The sequence below is a fragment of the Pelodiscus sinensis genome, chromosome 1 (genome assembly GCF_052426305.1).
Source record: "Pelodiscus sinensis isolate ZL-2025 chromosome 1, ASM5242630v1, whole genome shotgun sequence".
NCBI classification, from domain to species: Eukaryota; Metazoa; Chordata; order Testudines; family Trionychidae; genus Pelodiscus; species Pelodiscus sinensis.
The window spans coordinates 355,424,626-355,444,513 of NC_143052.1; the positions used below are offsets into that span (position 1 = coordinate 355,424,626).

The 19,888-nt window shown below is 49.8% G+C and overlaps 2 protein-coding genes across 2 annotated transcripts; both read left to right on the forward strand.

Moving 5' to 3' along the window:
- The first annotated feature begins 3,856 nt into the window (after positions 1-3,856).
- On the forward strand, positions 3,857-4,855 carry LOC102450049 (olfactory receptor 52E8-like). Its single transcript, XM_006112572.4, has one exon. The coding sequence runs from the start codon at positions 3,908-3,910 to the stop codon at positions 4,853-4,855; it is 948 nt and encodes a 315-aa protein (XP_006112634.3). The 5' UTR covers positions 3,857-3,907.
- A 7,961-nt stretch (positions 4,856-12,816) lies between these two features.
- Positions 12,817-13,764, forward strand: LOC102445933 (olfactory receptor 52E2-like). The gene has a single exon (XM_006112556.3). It carries the CDS (start codon positions 12,817-12,819, stop codon positions 13,762-13,764), a length of 948 nt encoding a protein of 315 aa, XP_006112618.3.
- The last annotated feature ends 6,124 nt before the right edge of the window (positions 13,765-19,888 follow it).

Below are 19,888 nucleotides of genomic sequence, written 5' to 3' on the forward strand. Positions count from 1 at the left end.
CTAGTGCCATCTCCTTGTTCCTGCAGAAATTGTCCGTGTCAACCCTTGTCACCTGTTTGCAGCCCTGTCTGTCTGCCATCTCCCCAGCCCTCCTGGGCACTTACAAGGTATCGACCATATGGAGATCTGGGCATTATCCCTCGGCTTCTTACCAATAAATAAACACAACACACAGAGCCCCAGTTCCTCCCTGACTCAGCCCGGAGCCCAAGAGTTCTCCTTCCGCTTGGGAAATGGCCCTTAATTGCTGTTTACATATAAAGCTCAATAATTAGCCAGCAGCTCAGACAGGCTGGTCTTCAGCCACACTGCGCCGTGATGTTGCTTCCCCACTGGAAGCCGAGCGGGTCCCACGGGGGCTGTACAAAGCTGCAGTATAAAGGGGGCACAATCCGTGCTGGCTCTCGGCGTGGGAGGCTGCTGCAGATGCTGAGGTGAGAGGGGGGTGGGATGCAGCTGCCTGAGGGGGACTCCCAAGGAAGACCTGTCCCGCTCAGCATTCACAAGGACCCTCTCTGGCCGCGGGGCTCCCCTGCTGTGCACACCCAGGGCTCTGCAGGCGTGATGGGACAGGAGTCTGTGGCCCTTTCCACTCTGCACAGCCAGTAAACACCCCGGGGCTCTTGCCACAAATCATAGAATCATAGCACACTAGGACTGGAAGAGACCTCGCGAGGTCCTTGAGTCCAGTCCCCTGCCCTCATGGCAGGACCCAGTACCGTCTAGACCAGGGCTACTCAACATGTTTGTTTGTTTGTGGTTGGGTTTGCATGGGGATCAATCCACGGCCCACGGGTGGGGTCTTTTGAACATGTCTTCCCTGGGAAGATGCTCCACAGCAGCGAGGCATCTTCCCGGCATAGTGAAAGAAGCAAGCAGACGGGCTGGCTGGAACAGACAGGTACAGGGTGTCGGCGTTTCTAACCCCCAGGGAGGAGGTGCTGGGAGCACTGGGGCATTGTGGGTAGTGCTGGCTGCTTAGCCTAGTGGGCAGAGCCTGAGAGGTGCTGACTGGCTCACACTGGCCACGTTTGGGTCCGGCGCCGTGGCTGGGCAGCCCTGCCTCCATCCCATATGGCACGATGGACTCCTGAGTGGGGACGTCAGCCCCTCTGGGAATCCAGGACAGGGTTCATAGAATCATAGAATAATAGGACTGGAAGGGACCTCGAGAGGTCATCGAGTCCAGCCCCCCGCCCTCAAGGCAGGACCAAGCTCCATCTACCCCATCCCTGACAGATGTCTATCTAACCTGTTCTTAAATATCTCCAGAGAGGGAGATTCCACCACCTCCCTTGGCAATTTATTCCAATATTTGGCCATCCTGACAGTTAGGAATTTTTTCCTAATGTCCAATCTAAACCTCCCCTGCTGCACTTTAAGCCCATTACTCCTTGTCCTGTCCTCAGAAACCAAGAGGAGCAAATTTTCTCCTTCCTCCTTGTGACACCCTTTTAGATATTTGAAAACCGCTATCATGTCCCCCCTTAATCTTCTTTTTTCCAAACTAAACAAGCCCCGTTCATGAAGCCTGGCTTCATAGGTCATGTTCTCTAGACCTTTAATCATTCTTGTCACTCTTCTCTGTATCCTTTCCAATTTCTCCACATCTTTCTTGAAATGTGGCGCCCAGAACTGGACACAGTACTCCAGCTGAGGCCTAACTAGTGCAGAGTAGAGCGGCAGAATGACTTCACGAGTTTTGCTTACAACACACCTGTTGATACAACCTAGAATCATATTTGCTTTTTTTGCAACAGTATCACACTGTTGACTCATATTCAACTTGTGGTCCACTATGACCCCTAGATCCCTTTCTGCCATGCTCCTTCCTAGACAGTCGCTTCCCATCTTGTATGTATGGAACTGATTGTTCCTTCCTAAGTGGAGCACTTTGCATTTCTCTTTATTAAACCTCATCCTGTTTACCTCTGACCATTTCTCTAACTTGTTAAGGTCATTTTGAATTATGTCCCTATCCTCCAAAGAAGTTGCAACCCCACCCAGTTTGGTATCATCTGCAAACTTAATAAGCGTACTCTCTATCCCAATATCTACATCATTGATGAAGATATTGAACAGTACGGGTCCCAAAACAGACCCTTGAGGAACTCCACTTGTTATCCCTTTCCAGCAGGATTTAGAACCGTTAACAACAACTCTCTGACTACGGTTATCCAGCCAATTATGCACCCACCTTATCGTGGCCCTATCTAAGTTATATTTGCCTAGTTTATCAATAAGAATATCATGCGAGACCGTATCAAATGCCTTACTAAAGTCTAGGTATATGACATCCACCGCTTCTCCCTTATCCACAAGGCTCGTTATCTTATCAAAGAAAGCTATCAGATTAGTTTGGCATGACTTGTTCTTCACAAACCCATACTGGCTATTCCCTATCACTTTATTACCTTCCAAGTGTTTGCATATGATTTCCTTAATTACCTGCTCCATTATCTTCCCTGGGACAGACGTTAAACTGACCGGTCTATAGTTTCCTGGGTTGTTCTTATTCCCCTTTTTATAGATGGGCACAATATTTGCCCTTTTCCAGTCTTCTGGAATCTCCCCTGTCTGCCATGATTTTTCAAAGATCATAGCTAAAGGCTCAGATACCTCCTCTATCAGCTCCTTGAGTATCCTGGGATGCATTTCATCAGGACCTGGTGACTTGCTGACATCTAACTTTCCTAAGTGATTTTTAACTTGTTCTTTGTGTATCCTATCTTCTAAACTTACCCTCTCTCTGCTTGTATTCACTACGTTAGGCACACCTCCAGACTTCTCGGTGAAGACCGAAACAAAGAAGTCATTGAGCATCTCCGCCATTTCCAAGTTTCCTGTTACTGCTTCTCCCTCCTCACTAAGCAGTGGGCCTTCCCTGTCCTTGGTCTTCCTCTTGCTTTTAATGTATTTATAAAAGGTCTTCTTGTTTCCCTTTATGCCTGTAGCTAGTTTGATCTCATTTTGTGCCTTTGCCTTTCTAATCTTGCCCCTGCATTCCCGTGTTGCTTGCCTTTGTTAGTTGTCCTAGTTTCCATTTTTTATATGACTCCTTTTTTATTTTGAGATCGTGCAAGATCTCCTTGTTAAGCCAAGCTGGTCTTTTGCCATATTTTCTATCTTTCCTACATAGCGGAATTGTTTGCTTTTGGGAAACAGGTTCATGGGCACCTGGCCTTTTTTGCCTCTCGTGTCTGGCCTGACTCTTTCAGCTCCCTGCCCGCCGCAGGTTGGAGCGCGCTGGCTTGGAAACGTTTTCTGAAACACCCCCCCTGCAGCGTCAAGCTAACCGCCCAAATCACGGGTCTACAATTTTCATTGTAAAATCACTCATTAAAAGTGCTGTCATAAGGGTGGAAATCGGGTAACTATTACAGTTGACTAAGATCAGCAGAAGTGACTTATATGGGGCCCATGTGTTGCGTAGTCTTGCCTTAATCATATTCATGCCCATCAGCGTTACGAGCAGGCTTCCATCGGGGGACCAGTGACCTAGGCTTCCGTCGGGGGCCGAGCAGCCCCAGGAAAACAAGTGCCAGTATGCACGGAGGAATTCCCATTCCCTTTGTGTGAGCTGGGAAAAGTACGTCATTCCGGGCTCTACCGTCATAAAACAGCCGTGGCTGTGAGTATCATTGTGGCCCCTGGGCTTCCGAAGTCGAGTAGCCCTGGTCTAGATCACCCCAGATACATGGGTATTCTATGAGTCTATCTGCTTCACCCATGAGAACGACCGCCAGTAGTGCATGTTGTGGCTCCAACTAACATTGTCTCTCCAACCAGGTGTTGTTACTGCAACCATCCCCCTACACTCTGGCCAGCCATAGGAAGTCCAGGGAACGTACGGTGCATGCAGGAGACACCGTTCTGCCTCACAGTTGGATAATTTCTCCCCTACTTCATGTCAGATTCCAACAACACCGAATTCACCAACCCCTCCATCTTCATCCTGCAGGGCATTCCCGGCCTGGAGGAGGCCCATGTCTGGATCTCCATCCCCTTCTGCATCATGTACATCACAGCGCTCTTGGGGAACTTCACCGTCCTGTTTGTCGTGAAGACAGAGCCTAGTCTCCATGAGCCCATGTACTATTTCCTGTGCATTCTGGCTGTCACCGACCTGGTCCTGTCCACGTCCATCCTGCCCAAAGCCCTCAGCATCTTCTGGTTCAATTCCAGGGAGATCGATTTCAGTGCCTGCCTCACCCAGATGTTCTTCATTCACAGCTTCACAGCAATGGAGTCGGGGATCTTGGTGGCCATGGCGTTGGATCGCTACGTGGCCATCTGCCATCCCTTGAGACACTGCACCATCCTGACAAACCCTGTGGTGGCCAAAATTGGTCTGACCATGGGTCTGCGCAGCAGCATGCTGGTACTACCCTCTCCTTTCATGGTAAGGCTCCTGCCATATTGCAGAACCAACATCATCCCCCACACATACTGTGAGCACATCGCCATAGTGAAGCTGACTTGTGCTGATATCCGTGTTAGTAGTTACTATGGGCTCTTTGTGTTATTCTTTGTGTCTGGTCTGGATGCGTTTTTTATCACGGTGTCCTACATCCAGATCCTCAGGGCCATCTTCAGCCTCCCCACCAAGGACGCCCGGCTCAAGACTTTGGGGACCTGTGGCTCCCACTTTTGTGCCATCTTAGCCTTTTACATCCCATGTCTTTTCTCCTTACTCACACAACGATTTGGCCACAATGTGCCCCAGCATTTCCATGTTCTCCTTGCCAACCTGTACCTGTTGGTTCCCCCCATGCTAAACCCCATCATCTATGGGGTGAGGACCAGACAGATCCAGGACAGGCTGCTCCGTCTCTTGACTCACAAAAGGGCCTAAAGTTTTCTCCTGGGCTCTGGCTCTCGGGCTGAGCTACATTCGGAACTGGCTGGTGGCAGGGTGCTGGGCTCTCTTCCCTGAATCACACTCCGGACAGTCCAAGTGACATTAAATCCTCTTCTCACCTTTCTATACTGTCAGCCTGACTATCTGGGTAAGCCACCTGTGTAGAACTCATTACCGATGGATTTGCCAGCTATCTCATTGCTCGTAACTGTCCACTGTAGGAGAAAGACAGAGCCTGAAGCATCTGCCTGGTGTTTGAACCAAAGTCAGCAAGAGTTACTCTATGAGTCACAGACAGGCCGATGTTTGCCTGCAAGTCAGCGTCTCTCGTCACTGGAACCGCTAGCAAGGATAGAACCACATGAAGTATTTACATACGCCCCACCAGGACAGTACAGGGACACCCAGCTGAGTAAGTGATAAAATAGTTTAAAACAAGAGTGAAAGCAGAACAACGGGTAGTGAATGTTCGGTGGGAAGTCCAAGGGGAGGTAGCAAATGTGTCATTAGTGCGTAAGATGATACATATGGTGTGTATCATAGATTTTTCATTTCTGTCTATGAATGTTGGGTTACTTCAACTTAATTCTTTGGCCGGCCGAGGGGGTGTCATGATCATGAGAAATGACCAGCAGCCTGGGGACTAAGGGTATGTCTACACTACCACCCTAGTTTGAACTAGGGTGGTTAATGTAGGCAACCGGAGTTGCAAATGAAGCCCGGGATTTGAATTTCCAGGGCTTCCTTTGCATGTTGCCGGGCGCCGCCATTTTAAAATGTCGGCTAGTTCGGACTCCGTGCCCGTGGCTACACGCGGCACGGACTAGGTAGTTCGGATTAGGCTTCCTATTCCGAACTACCGTTACTCCTCGTGGAACTGGCATGATCTACAGAGGGAGCCTACGAAACCGCACGCAGCTGAACGTTTATCATCACTGACAGAACAAGAGTCCTGTCAGGACACCGCACCAGTGAATCCTGCATTGACTGTGTCGCTGTCCTGAGCTACTAACCCACAACTCTCCAGCGAGGAATCGGCCTCTGTTCTTCCTCTCCCCCATGAGAGCCTGCCCTTTCCACTTGCTCCCGTTCTTCTTCCCTCACTCACTGGCTCATCTCCCCCTCCCCATGCTGCAAGGGAGCCATGTCAGATTTCGTAATGGGGGGAGAGAGGCATTTAACCTTCATGCCAGTGGCTACTGAGGCATTTGAAATATCTGGTGTTACGACAGGTAATGTAGCAGTTAGCGACAGACGACCTGTAATTAATTCCAATAGAAATAGAATAAATCCACTAAACTCTAATACTGAGGTGATCTGATGGCTTGTGGTTTCTCCCGCAGGGACCCTGATTGGGTGTCATATTTTTACCCTCTATTAGCCAGCCTTACTGGGTCCGGCTCTGCTGGGACCACATTTAGCACACTTTGCCTTATTGATCAATAAAGCTGTCTGTTCAGCTGCCTAAACTGAGTGAGGCGTTTGCTTCAACAAAGGCAACGGGAGGCAGCCAGATATACCAGAGGGTGGCACCTAGAGGTGTCAGGAGTGATACACGACCTGTTTGCATTCCTGTATAAAGACGTGTCTCGGAGGAGCTGTCTGTCTCCAGCACTGGGTCAATGGTCAATTGAGAGTCCTGTTGAGGTAACCAGACATCACTGGGAGGGGGGGTGCCCTGACATGTCACCTCCTCCTTCAATGATGAGAACTGTTCAGCTGCACGCAGATGCTCCTTTGTGTGTTGTGTTGACGTTGCACAAGTATTCGACACAGCAGATGCTGTGAGAGCCCCCAAAGACCACAAAATCTGATAAGGATGGAAGGCATCAGGCCAGGCTTATTGTCCAATGAAGTACAGGAATAGTTGCCAGTAGACAACTCTACCGAACCACTCTGCATCTCTATCCCCTGACAATGGACCAGTTCAGTCAGGGCCCTGAGTATGATATGGTACCTTTGGTTGGAGAAAGGCAATTCCCATGAGATGCACTTTCATACACGGGTACAAACAAAGTACACATCACTCCTGAGGTACCAAGTTGCCACCCTCTGACGTGGCAGATCCACCCATGACCTCATACTGGGGGGAGGTGTTCGATCACTATCTATCATGCTATAAGTGTAGACCTGTCTTGGACATAGGTCAGTATGTTCTTGTTACAAACAGCCTTCCATTAGCCAGCTGTTTACGTGCACACACACACACACACACATGGACTACCCCTATGCAGATTTCAAAAGTTTCTGAGGCCCAAGAAGACTGGATGGATGAACATAAACCAAACACAGCACCCCATCTAGCACCAACCCAGACACCGACCCAGCTGTCATTCCAATTACAAGGTGGCGCGTTTCCTTTGGGCTTCATCAGGAAGTCACAAAAGAAAAGGAAAATAATCTTTTTACCCTGTGATTAATTTAAAAAATCATTTTTCTATTGTTTACAACTTTTTTGATTTTTCCATTCTTTTCACTCTTTTTCAAGCTCTCTCTTTCTAGTCTTTCAAATGATTGCACTGACATCTCAAAACTCATACGCCCCACATCCCCGCATCCCAAAATAATAATGATATTCTTTTTTCTTTCAAAATCAGTGCTAAACCTACCCAATTTTTTTCTTATGAACCCCTGTCCTTTCATGTTTTTCACTCTGAATATGTCAACACACACACACACAGAATACGCACATGCGCACGCACACACACACGCTCACACACACAAACATACATACATATGCTCACACACACACAAATATTACAAAATGGCCTGTAAATGACCAGAAAGAGAAACAAAGACAGAGTGACTGCGTCTAGATTGGCAAGTTTTTCGCAAAATCAGCTGCTTTTGCGGAAAAATTTGCCAGCTCTCTACACTGTCCGCTTGAATTTTCGCAAGAACACTGACGATCTCATGTAAGATTGTCAGTGTTCTTACGGAAATGCTATGCTGCTCCCATTCGGGCAAAAGCCCTCTTGCGCAAATGCTTTCCACCATGAAAAATAGGTTAATAAATAATCAATACAACAATACAGCTAATCAGGGTGTAGACCTTTGTCATAACCATGAGGGCTAACCAGCAGCCTGGTTGAAAATGGGTTAGCTTAGCCAGGTATCTGATCAGCCAATCACAATGGAGGTAGGGTTTTCAAACTGGGAGAAAGGAATTTTTAACTTTTCCCTCCTTTGTCAGAGAGAGCAGTTTCTTTCAAGTAACAGGGAGATGGGAAGCCCTGTCTCTCTCCAAGAAATGTCTTTTCACAATATATAAGCACGGCAAAGTTTAGATAATCCATCAGGTTTTATTGTTTTTCTGGTTTGGGAATGTGGAATTAATGGCTGAGCTGTTCTAAGTGTATTTTTTTCTTTTCCCTTTAGAAGTGTTTTCCTTTTGTACTTGAAGTCCTGAGTCCAGGGGATTTCCCTGAATATCTAGATTAACGGGGGGCTCTTTTCCATCTTGTCACCATGCTGGCAACTGTCATTTGGGTTTTGTTGATAAACGTTTGCTTCTATTTTTGATTGACCTGGTATTGGCTCATTTCTGTGTCCTGGGCAATCTGTCTGTGGATATCTGCAGGCCTCAGACTAGGGGGCAGCTACCACAGACAGCAGCTGGTATTTTCTATTTTCTTTTTCAAGCTCCTTGGGGAAAAGAGCTTGTGGTACGCCTGAGGTTTTAGGGAGGTTTCCCAAAGATCTTTTCCCTGGTTTTCTTGGACTACTTGGGGGGTGGCAGCGGTTTTTATTCTTCAAAGTCCGGGTATTAGGATTTTGAGGGAAGTTTTTGTACCAAAGCCTGTAGACATCAGATTTTGGGGTGCTTTTGCAGGCCCCCACTTTTGAATTAGTTGTGCTGGAGTGAGGAACAGCATTCACAGCCTCCTTGCCTTTAGCTACAGAGGAAGGCCACTTCTTAGGTTCAGACAGGAGAATTTGTTCAGTCTCGTTCCTGTATTTAAAAACCCAGACGCTCTGCTCAGAGCAATAACTCCGACGAGCCAGATGAGCAGGCAGAAAGTCCAGAGCTGGGGATCCAAATGCCCTCCAGCCGGGGCAGGACTGGAAGGTCTGACTCAGCCTGCACCTCCGATTCCAGTTCCCCTGGAAGACACAGGGAGGGAATGAACAGAGAGGCAGAAAAACGAACCCAATGCAAATGCCAATCCAACCTCAGTCCTGCCTAGAGGACCTTCTTGTTCCACAGCAGCTCCAGAGGGAGGGCAAGGTCTGTGTCCCAGGACAGGCCCCCGGCATCACTGAACCCATAGGAACGTGCTGTGGGTGTTACTTTTAGTGACTCCATCCCCCCAGAGCGACCCCAGGGACTGTGCTGGGTGGGCAGGTGTGTGAGTGGGAGGGGAAGTGGAGTCCCGGAGGTCACTCCTCACAGGAGGGGGAAGCTCCCACACTCCAGCTCGTTCTGAAACCCTCAGATTCACTGGGAGAAGGTGGCTGAGGCTCAGGCTCTCTCTTCCAGCCTTTCCTCTGCCCCCCATCCAATGAACAGGCCATGCCCCAGCGGGAGTCCATTTCCCTCCCAGCATGACAGAGAGACAGACCATGGTTAGAGCAGGCTAGTCAGAACACCTGAATTCCATCTCGCATTCTGACACTCCAGATTCTAAGTGATCTCGGTCAATTCATGTCTCCCCATGCCTCCGTTTACCCTTCTGTACAATGGGGATATGTTCAGAGTCAGTTTCGTAGGGTGGTGTTGATCATTCAGTGAAAGGTGCTGTCTTCAGAGAGCATCTTCCCATAGACAGATCTATCCAGATCAGTCTCTCTATTCTCTGCTCACAAATGCTGCGCATTTCCAGGGCATCAGACACTTTGAAGATCTTCACATTGTCCATCGTTTTCTTCCTAATAAACTGTAATTGTTCATTACACTCAAATGCACAGAGCAGCCAATTCCTCCCTGACTCAGCCCAGAGCCCAGGAGTTCTCCTCTCCCTTTGGGAAAGGCCCTTAATTTCTGTTTACTCCGAAAGCTGCGTAAATAACCCAGCTGCCCGGACAGATGGGTCTCCAACCAGTTAAAAGGTCGAATTACACTTTTCCCTCACCGTCTAAGCAAAGCCTTCTGGGACTGCAAAGAGCTGTTATAAATGGGGCACACCCCAGTGCCAGCTGGGTCAGAGCAGTGCGGATCATGGCTACCTGAGACACAGTTGCAGGGAAGGCTGTTCCATCTCAGGATACACAGGTACCATCTCCAGCTGAGGAGCTCCCCTGCTCCACAGACCTAGTGTAATATGGGCATGGTGGACAGAGAATGGTTCTCTGGCTCTTGCATCTCAGCACGGCCGTTGACCATCCCAGGGCATTTGCTAGAGGGGATGAGTTGGCTCCAGTATCATGGGCAAATATGTCTCTCATTGCTGTGCACCCCTCCACCCTGGCTCCAGCCCTGAGGTGGCTGCATTTAAGTGGCTCAGCTGTGGATGAGTTAAGTGAATCCAGTTGCCCCATGAGATGTTATGGAAATAGCAGGAGTTAGGTTCTGGGGATATTTTTTTGCTGGCCAAAAGACATTGCATACAGTACAAGATTGAAATCATTTTAAACACATGTTCAACACGTCCTCACCAAGGATGATTGTGAAGCGTGGTCAAAAGCTTCCGAGCAGGAGTTAGACAAACTAAAAAAACAACGGATAGTCTAGTAGCACCATACAGACTAACCAGACATGTAGATGGGGTCTTGAGCTTTCTTGGGTACAACCCACTTCTTCAGATGACTGGAGAATTAGAAGTCCAGATCCAAGAATAAATAGGGGAAGGGGAAGGGGGAAAGAAGGGAAAAAAGGAGAAAAAAGACGGGGAGGAGATGGTTGAAATAGTTCCAAGAGGCTGGTAAGAACCATTGCCACCTCCGTTGTTTGCTTGGAGGGTTACGTTATTCGGATGTGGAAGATATTGTGGGCGCCAACTGATATCTCTGTGTACTGCATTGGCATAAGAATTAAAGTGGTAAATTAAGTTAAGTTCCAACCCTTCTCTGTGTATTTGGTTGAGGCAGGGGCTCGGTGCGATCGGAGTACTGGTGCTTGCCCCGTTCTGCCCACCCAGTGCTCCAGCAAGGGAGAGGGGTTGGTGGCTAGCCCGCTCCCCCATCCCAATGCCAGGCAGGCAGAGCGGGGTGATCGCCCATCCCCCGACCCCGTTTCCCGTCAGGAGCACCAGGAGAGCAGAACAGAGCCAAACAACCTCATAACAGGACATTGCACCATTGCAACAGGAGTGGTCTCTGGTCCCTTGGCCACCTGCTGACAGACGCAGGATGACTGGACGTGAGGAGTAACTGGACTTCACGCTGCTTCTTTCCAAAGGCCGAATGAACCTGTTCCTTGAACCCATCGACCTTGTCCCAGACCCTGGTACGTTTCCTCTCCACCTCGAGGAATCGGCCCCACACTATCCTAGGACTCCGTGGCTGGTTAATGTGCCTTAGACCCGCGTTTTTGTGACACGGAGCCCTGCCAAATAGGGATCGGCCCCTGATGATTTTAACGTCCCTGATCCAGGTTGATAACGGCCAATGTTTAGTGCTTGCCTGGTGCTTCTCCTTTTGGTATCAATTGCTCCCCGTTCCCTCGGTTCTGGCCTTTCCTGTGCCAGAGAAACAGTGTGTGTGTGTGTGTGTGTGTGTGTGTGTGTGTGTGTGTGTGTGTGTGTGTGTGAGGGGTCTGTTGGGCAATTCTAAAATCTCGGGGGTGGGGATTGGCTGGCTGGCTAATCAGCAAGCCAGGAAGCCAGTGGAGCCCTGTCCTCCATGCGAGCGGAAATCGCCTGGGTCAGAGTGGGGCCGAGCTGAGGGGAGAGCCGGGGCCTGTGTTGAGCAGGGGAGAAGAGCTGGACCAGCCAGGCCAGCCTGAGGAACAGGCCAGAGAGCCGAGCCCGGCTGGGGCAGGGCTGCAGTACAAGATCCAGGGGGACGGGGAAGCAGCCCAGGAGCAGAGAGCGTAGCTGGGACTGGAGCAGCCGGCAGTCGCCTTCAGCGAGCAGCAGGAGGAGAGCCAGGGAGCCCTGGGCAGAGGCCCAGCGCAGGGAGATGCCTCCAGCCAAGAGTCCTCACAGGCCAAATTGGGAGGGAGATTGTAACCTGGACTGGGGGGCTGCCAGGTTCACGCACAGGGGGCACAGTAGCAGTAGGAGCACCTGGAAGCCCCGGTCCCCTTAGGATCACCAGCCGCTAGGGCAACCGCCCCCCGTGCTCCCTCTCTGCAGGCTTGCAGACGGCCTATGGTTGTCATTGTGTGGGCCCCTGCTGCGAATGAGTTGCTGTTTCCATGGAGCTGCTGTCAATAACACCAGGTCTTTTCCCTGACACGTCCTAGCTGGAATGGTTCCACCTGGTATGTGTCTTGGCAAAGGATTGGTTTATCCCACTGAAATTTTAAACACTTGGGTGAATGGGGAACCCCCCAAGCCCGGAGTCTCTAGCGTGGGTTTCTGTGCAGTAAGGAATAATGCGGGATAACCCGTTCCCTCATGCACACGTCTTCTTGGTGCCAAGGACAGCTTCCCACAACCCCATGTGCAGGAATCCTCTCTAGGGCACCTGGTGCTGGCCACTGTCAGCAGACAGGATACTGGGCTAGATAGACCTTTGGTCTGACCCAGTATGGCCATTCTTATGTTCTTATGTGCTAATCAGGAACACCCGGAGCGCTATCAGATATGAGGTTGGCATTAATTGTGGCGGCTGTTCATAATTCATTCCTCGGAATAACGCAATTTTCCATTTCTAATGGGTGCAGAATGACCGCTACGTGTCGTGAGAGCTGCGTCCAGTAGCTCATGGAAGGTCTCATGTTAATATTGTCTCTCCATCCAGGCATCTGTACAGCAGCCATTGCTCTGGGCACACACTGAAGACGGAAACATACGGTTCATGCAGGACACGCTGTTCTGCCTCAGCCTTAGACACCTTCTCCGTCTTGCTCCATGTCAATCTCCAACACCACCGACTTCACCAACCCCTCCGCCTTCATCCTGCTGGGCATTCCGGGCCGGGAAGCAGCCCACGTCTGGATCTCCATCCCCTTCTGCGCCATGTACGCCATAGCCCTCTTGGGGAACTCTGCCATCCTGTTCATCGTGAAGAAGGAGCCAAGTCTCCACGAACCCATGTACTATTTCCTCGGCATGCTGTCCGTCACCGACCTGGTCCTCTCCACGTCCGTTGTGCCCAAAGCCCTCAGCATCTTCTGGTTCAATTCTAGGGAGATCGATTTCAGTGCCTGCCTCACCCAGATGTTCTTCCTTCACTGTTTCTCAGGGGTGGAGTATGGGATTTTCGTGGCCATGGCGTTTGATCGCTATGTGGCCATCTGCCATCCACTGAGACATTCCACTGTCCTGACGAACCTCGTTGTGGCCAAGATCGGCCTGGCCGTGATGCTGCGCAGTGGTGTGCTTGTACTGCCCTGTGTCCTCCTGGCACAGCAGTGGCCGTATTGCAGAACCAACGTCATCCCCCATTCGTACTGTGAGCACATGGCCGTGGTGAACCTGGCCTGTGCCGACACCCGGGTAAGTTCTTACTATGGCCTCTCTGTGGTAATTTTATTGACCGCTATGGACATGGTTTTAATCGCTGTGTCCTATACACAGATCCTCAGGGTAATTTTTAGCCTTCCCACCAAGGACGCCCGGCTCAAGACCTTTGGGACCTGCGGCTCCCACATCGCTGTCATTTTAATCTGTTACATCCCAGCTCTCTTCTCCTTCCTCACCCACCGCTTTGGCCGGAATGTGCCCCTTCATTTCCACATTCTCATGGCCAACGTCAACCTCCTGGTGCCCCCCATGCTGAACCCCATCATCTATGGGGTGAGGACCAGACAGATCCGGGACAGGCTCCTCCGGCTCATTACTCATAGAGGCACCTGATATTTTGTTTCCTGGTGCATCTGTGTAGAACTAGTTGACAACAAGTTGCTGGGCCCGCTTTCCTAAATATCCTCGGACTATCAAAGATACATAACCTCTTTCCTGATCTTACTGTGCTTTCTGAGCATGGCACACTGGGCACTTGGTCTAGGTACATGTCACTCACACCCCTCTTGGGTGTGGTGCGCTATCGTATGGAGCGGCACTTGGGCCACGTACCGAGAGAAAATGGGTTTACTCTACAGCCTTAGCTGAGAGCCAGCTGGCTTTTACCTCAAGCTGTAGAGGGTCATACACTGAGTTCCAGAGGTCCCAGGTTCAGTTCTTTCTGTCGGCCTTACATACATCTAATTGGATTCCCGCCTTTCTCATTGTTTCCAGCTGTACACTCCCCGAAACCTGTCCTTTTATGTCCAAAATTAAACACTGCTATGCCTCTTCCAGCCAATCCCTGCCTCTCTTCCTTGCTCCAGTCGTCTCATTTCCTCATTCACTGGGTCATTACTACCTCCTACCCGGAACCATGAGGTGGCAGGGAGCCATTTCAGATTTGAAAGGGGTTGTAGCGTTAACTAAGTCTCCAGAGCTTGTTTAGGCTCATACAAACATTGCTTCAGGGGGAAATAACATATCAGTTCACTGACAGGAACAACTGTTCCTAGTTCATGCATAAAAGGAGGAAAATTAAATTCAGTTTCAATCCACTCAGCTCCGATACAGGTTGGACCTTTCTAGGCCGGTTCTCTCAGGACCTGCCCGGTCCCGAATGAGGGAATTTGCTAGACCTGAGGAGGTTGCCTGCTACCAGCTCTCCAGACCACCTTCCCTTCCTGCTGCCGGCCTCAGCTGCCCCCCATTCCTTGCGTCCTTGGCTTCAGCCCTGCTGTTGGGGATATGCTGCTGCTATGTCTCTGGCCTCAGCCCCGCTACTGGGCCTGCCACAACCTGTGCTGTGCTACTTGGGCTCTGTCACCAGTTCAGGCCCCTACTCTGCCAGCAGCCCTCTTGCCAGGACTTCCTGGTCCACAAACCGCTGGTCCTGCTGGACCTCAGATGTTGCAGGAGGAGGGAGACCTGGTATTGGGAGGTCCACTTTCCTGCTAACTCTAAAGAAAGAGAGGCCCTGTCAGGCATCCAGGGTACTATCTCTGCTCTGGGGAGAGAGTCAGTTGCATTGGGGGGCAAATACATATGGGGTATGTCTACACTACAAGGTTTTTGCGCAAAAACCGGCATAGCGTCCGCACCTCAAATGCATTTTTGCGCAAAGAAAATACAGTAAATTGACAGGACAGAGAGCTTTTGCCGGTAGAGTTATTCCTCCCCATGAGGAATAACCCCGTTTTGCGCTACAGCTCTTGCGCAAACAGGTGTGTGCGGATGCTCCGCTAGGGTTTCTTGCGTGAAAAGAAAAAGCACAGGTGCCTTGCTGGCCATTCTGTGAATGGGAATCAATCAGAGCTTTCTTTCGCAAGAGCGTCCTTGCAGAGTGGATGCTCTCTTGCACAAAAGCACATCGCTTTTGTGATCACTGTTGAGCTGTGGACATGCTTTTGGGCAAGAAGTTTTTGCGGAAGATCTCTTCTTGCACAAAACCCGTGCAATGTGGACAAAGCCCGGAGAGGGGAGGCTATTTAAGAATATTGGAATGTCCATATTGGGAAACACCAACGGTCCATCTCGCCTACTATCTTTCATCTAAGCTACTTTTTTCCATCACTGGCCAATAGCATGTACTTCAGAGGGCAAGAACAATGCAAGGTCAGTATCAAGTGATGTATACCTGTTGCCCTCTCCCAAACCTTCACAACATCCTCTGCAAAAAGTTCCATGGGTTATCTGTCATGAAATACTTGTTTTGTTTAAGAGCATAAGAACGGCCATACTGGGTCAGACTGACGGTCCATCTAGCCCAGTGTCCCGTCTTCGGACAGTAGCCAATACCAGATGCCCCAGAGGAAAATAACACAACAGGTAATCCTCACATGATCCCTCTCTTGTCACCCACATCCAGATAAAGAGAGGCCAGGGACACCATTTCTACCCATCCTGGCTAAAAGCCACTGATGGACATAACCTCCATGGGTATGTCTACACTAGCTCATCAGTTCAAGCTAGGTAGGGTAATTAGAGCAACCAGAGTTGCAAATGAAGCCCGGGATTTAAATATCATAGAATCATAGAATAATAGGACTGGAAGGGACCTCAAGAGGTCATCGAGTCCAGCCCCCCGCCCTCAAGGCAGGACCAAGCTCTGTCTACACCTTCCCTGCCAGATGTCTATCTAACCTGTTCTTAAATATCTCCAGAGAGGGAGATTCCACCACCTCCCTTGGCAATTTATTCCACTATTTGACCACCCTGACAGATAGGAATTTTTTCCTAATGTCCAATCTAAACCTCCCCTGCTGCACTGTAAGCCCATTAGTCCTTGTCCTGTCCTCAGAAACCAAGAGGAACAAATTTTCTCCTTCCTCCTTGTGACACCCTTTTAGATATTTGAAACCCGCTATCATGTCCCCCCTTAATCTTCTTTTTTCCAAAGTAAACAAGCCCAGTTCATGAAGCCTGGCTTCATAGGTCATGTTCTCTAAACCTTTAATCATTCTTGTCGCTCTTCTCTGTACCCTTTCCAATTTCTCCACATCTTTCTTGAAATGTGGTGCCCAGAACTGGACACAGTACTCCAGCTTAGGCCTAACTAGCGCAGAGTAGAGCGGCAGAATGACTTCACGAGTTTTGCTTACAACACACCTGTTGATACAACCTAGAATCATATTTGCTTTTTTTGCAACAGCATCACACTGTTGACTCATATTCAACTTGTGGTCCACTATGACCCCTAGATCCCTTTCCGCCATGCTCCTTCCTAGACAGTCGCTTCCCATTCTGTATGTATGGAACTGATTGTTCCTTCCTAAGTGGAGCACTTTGCATTTCTCTTTATTAAACCTCATCCTGTTTACCTCTGACCATTTCCCTAACTTGCTAAGGTCATTTTGAATTATGTCCCTATCTTCATTTGCATGTTCCCGGGTGCCGCCATTTTTTGCACATTCCTGGGCGCCACCATTGCATGTTCATTTGCATGTTCCCTTAGTCCAAACATCGTGCCTGTGGCTACACAATGCACGGAGTAGGTAGTTCGAAGTAGAGATCCTAATTGGAACTACCGTTATTCCTTGTGGAATGAGGAGCAGAGGCAGGACGGGAAAGTCTGACTCAGCCTGGCACATCCGATTCCAGTCCTCCTGGGAGACACAGGGAGGGAATGAACTGAGAGGCAGAGAAACAAACCCAATGCAAATGGCAATCCAACCTCTGTCCTGCCTAGAGGACCTTCTTGTTCCACAGCAGCTCCAGAGGGAGCACAAGGTCTGTGTCCCAGTACAGGCCCCCGGCATCACTGAACCCACAGGAACATGCTGTGGGTGTTACTTTTAGTGACTCCATCCCCCCAGAGTGACCCCAGGGACTGTGCTGGGTGGGCAGGTGTGTGAGAGAGAGGGGAAGTGGAGTCCCGGAGTTCACTCCACACAGGAGGGGGAAGCTACCACACTCCAGCTTGTTCTGAAACCCTCAGATTCACCGGGAGAAGGTGAGCGAGGCTCAGGCGCCCTCTTCCAGCCTTTCCTCTGCCCCCCATCCAATGAACAGGCCCTGCCCGATTGGGAGTCCATTTTCCTCCCAGCATGACAGAGACACCCTCGTTACAGCAGGGAAGTCAGGATAGCTGAATTCCATCTCACATCCTGAGACTCAAGTTTCTAGGTGATCTCGGTCAATTCATGTCTCCCCATGCCTCAGTTTAACCATCTGTACAATGGGGATATGTTCACAGTCAGTTTCCTGGGTGGAGGAAACTGGGGGTGTTGATCATTCAGTGAAAGGTACTGTCTGCAGAGAGCATCTTCCCACAGACAGATCTATCCACATCAGTCCGCCTATTCTCTGCTCACACATGCTGCGCATTTCCAGGGCATCCGACCCTTTCAAGAGCTTCACATTGTCCATCGTTTTCTTCCCAATTAACACAATTGTTAATTACACACAAATGCACAGAGCAGCCAATTCCTCCCTGACTCAGCCCAGAGCCCGGGAGTTCTCCTCTCCCTTTGGGAAGGGCCCTTAATTGCTGTTTACTCCGAAAGCTGCGTAAATAGCCCAGCAGCCCAGACAGGTGGGTCTCCAACCTGTTGAAAGGTCGATGTCCACTTTTCTCTCACAGGCTGAGCAAAGCCTGCTGGGAGTGCACGGAGCTGTTATAAATGGGGCACACCCCAGGGCCAGCTGGGTCAGAGCAGTGCGGATCATGGCTACCTGAGAGGCAGTCGCAGGGAAGGCTGTTCCAGCTCAGGATATACAGGTACCATCTCCAGCTGAGGTATTCATTATATTCTGAGACGTTTTTTAAACTAATCCAATTCCAGAATTACCATTGTTCCCAAACCCCATTAAATCTTTGAAAACTTTTCCTTTATCTTGAATTCATTTATATTTAACACAGAACTGTCCTGGATTTCCCTCTTTTTCTCTCTCTCTTTGTTGAAGCCTATTTGCCCACTTGTGGTTCTAAATAGGATGCACAGCTGACCTATCACTTTGTAACTCTAGTTCTCATAGATCTAAAGCTCGGCTGCAGATGCTGTTTAACACCCTGTTGAACAAGTAATGGACCTGAAAGTATTTCACCCCCTGTCCCCCCGGGATATGTGTATAGCAATTCCTTGCTTAAGCATCATGGTTATGTTCCTGAATAATGCTACTTGAAGTAAGACAATGTTAAGTGAATCCAGTTGCCAGAGGAGATGTCCTGGAAATAGCAGAAGTTAGGTTCAGGGGATGTTTTTTTGCTGACCAAAAGACGTTACATACAGTACAAGATTGAAATCATTTTAAACACATGTTCAACACGTCCTCACCAAGGATGATTGTGAAGCGTGGTCAAAAGCTTCAGAGCGGGAGCTGAGTTAGACAAACTTAAAAAACAACGGATAGTCTAGTAGCACCATACAGACTAACCAGACATGTAGATGGGGTCATGAGCTTTCGTGGTACAACCCACTTCTTCAGATGGCTGGAGTATTAGAAGTCCAGGTCCAAGAATAAATAGGGGAAGAGGAAGGGGGAAAGAAGGGAATAAATGAGAAAAAAAGATGGGGAGGAGATGGTTGAAATAGTTCCAAGAGGCTGGTAAGAACCATTGTCAGCTCCGTTGTTTGGTTGGATGGTTACTTTATTCAGATGTGGAAGGCAGTGTGGGCGCCAACTGATATCTCTGTGCACTGCATTGGCATAAGACTCAAAGTGGTAAATGAAGTTAAGTTCCAACCCTTCCCTGTGTATTTGGTTGAGGCCGGGCTCGGTGGAGTCGGAGTACTGGTGCTTGCCCCGTTCTGCCCACCCAGTGCTCCAGCAAGGGAGAGGGGTTGGTGGCTAGCCCGCTCCCCCATCGCAATGCCAGGCAGGCAGAGCGGGGTGATCGCCCATCCCCAACCCCCTTTCCTGTGAGGAGCACCAGGTGAGCAGAACTGAGCCAAACAACCTCATAACAGGACATTGCACCATTGCAACGGGTGTGTTCTTTGGTCGCTTGGCCACCTGCTGACAGACGCAGGATGTCTGGACGTGAGGAGTGACCGGACTTCACGCTGCTTCTTTCCAAAGGCCGAATAAACCTTTCCTTGAACCCATCGACCTTGTCCCAGACCCTGGTACGTTTCCTCTCCGCCTTGAGAAATCGGCCCCACCCTTTCCTAGGACTCCGTGGCTGGTTAATGCGCCTTAGACCCGCGTTTTTGTGACACGGAGCCCTGCCAAATAGGGATCGGCCCCTGATGATTTGAACGTCCCTGTTCCAGGTTGATAATGGCCAATGTTTAGTGCTTGCCTGGTGCTTCTCCTTTTGGTACCAATTGCTCCCCGTTCCCTCGGTTCTGGCCTTTCCTGTGCCAGAGAAGCAGTGTGTGTGTGTGTGTGTGTGTGTGTGTGTGTGTGTGTGAGGGGTGTGTTGGGCACTTCTAAAATCTCGGGGGTGGGGGTTGGCTGGCTGGCTAATGAGCAAGCCAGGAAGCCAGTGGGGCCCTGTCCTCCATGCGAGCTGAAATCGCCTGGGTCAGAGTGG

Excerpts from the sequence above, each read along its gene's own strand:
- LOC102450049 (XM_006112572.4), top strand. The coding sequence starts at position 3,908 with ATGTCAGATTCCAACAACACCGAATTCACCAACCCCTCCATCTTCATC.
- LOC102445933 (XM_006112556.3), top strand. The coding sequence starts at position 12,817 with ATGTCAATCTCCAACACCACCGACTTCACCAACCCCTCCGCCTTCATC.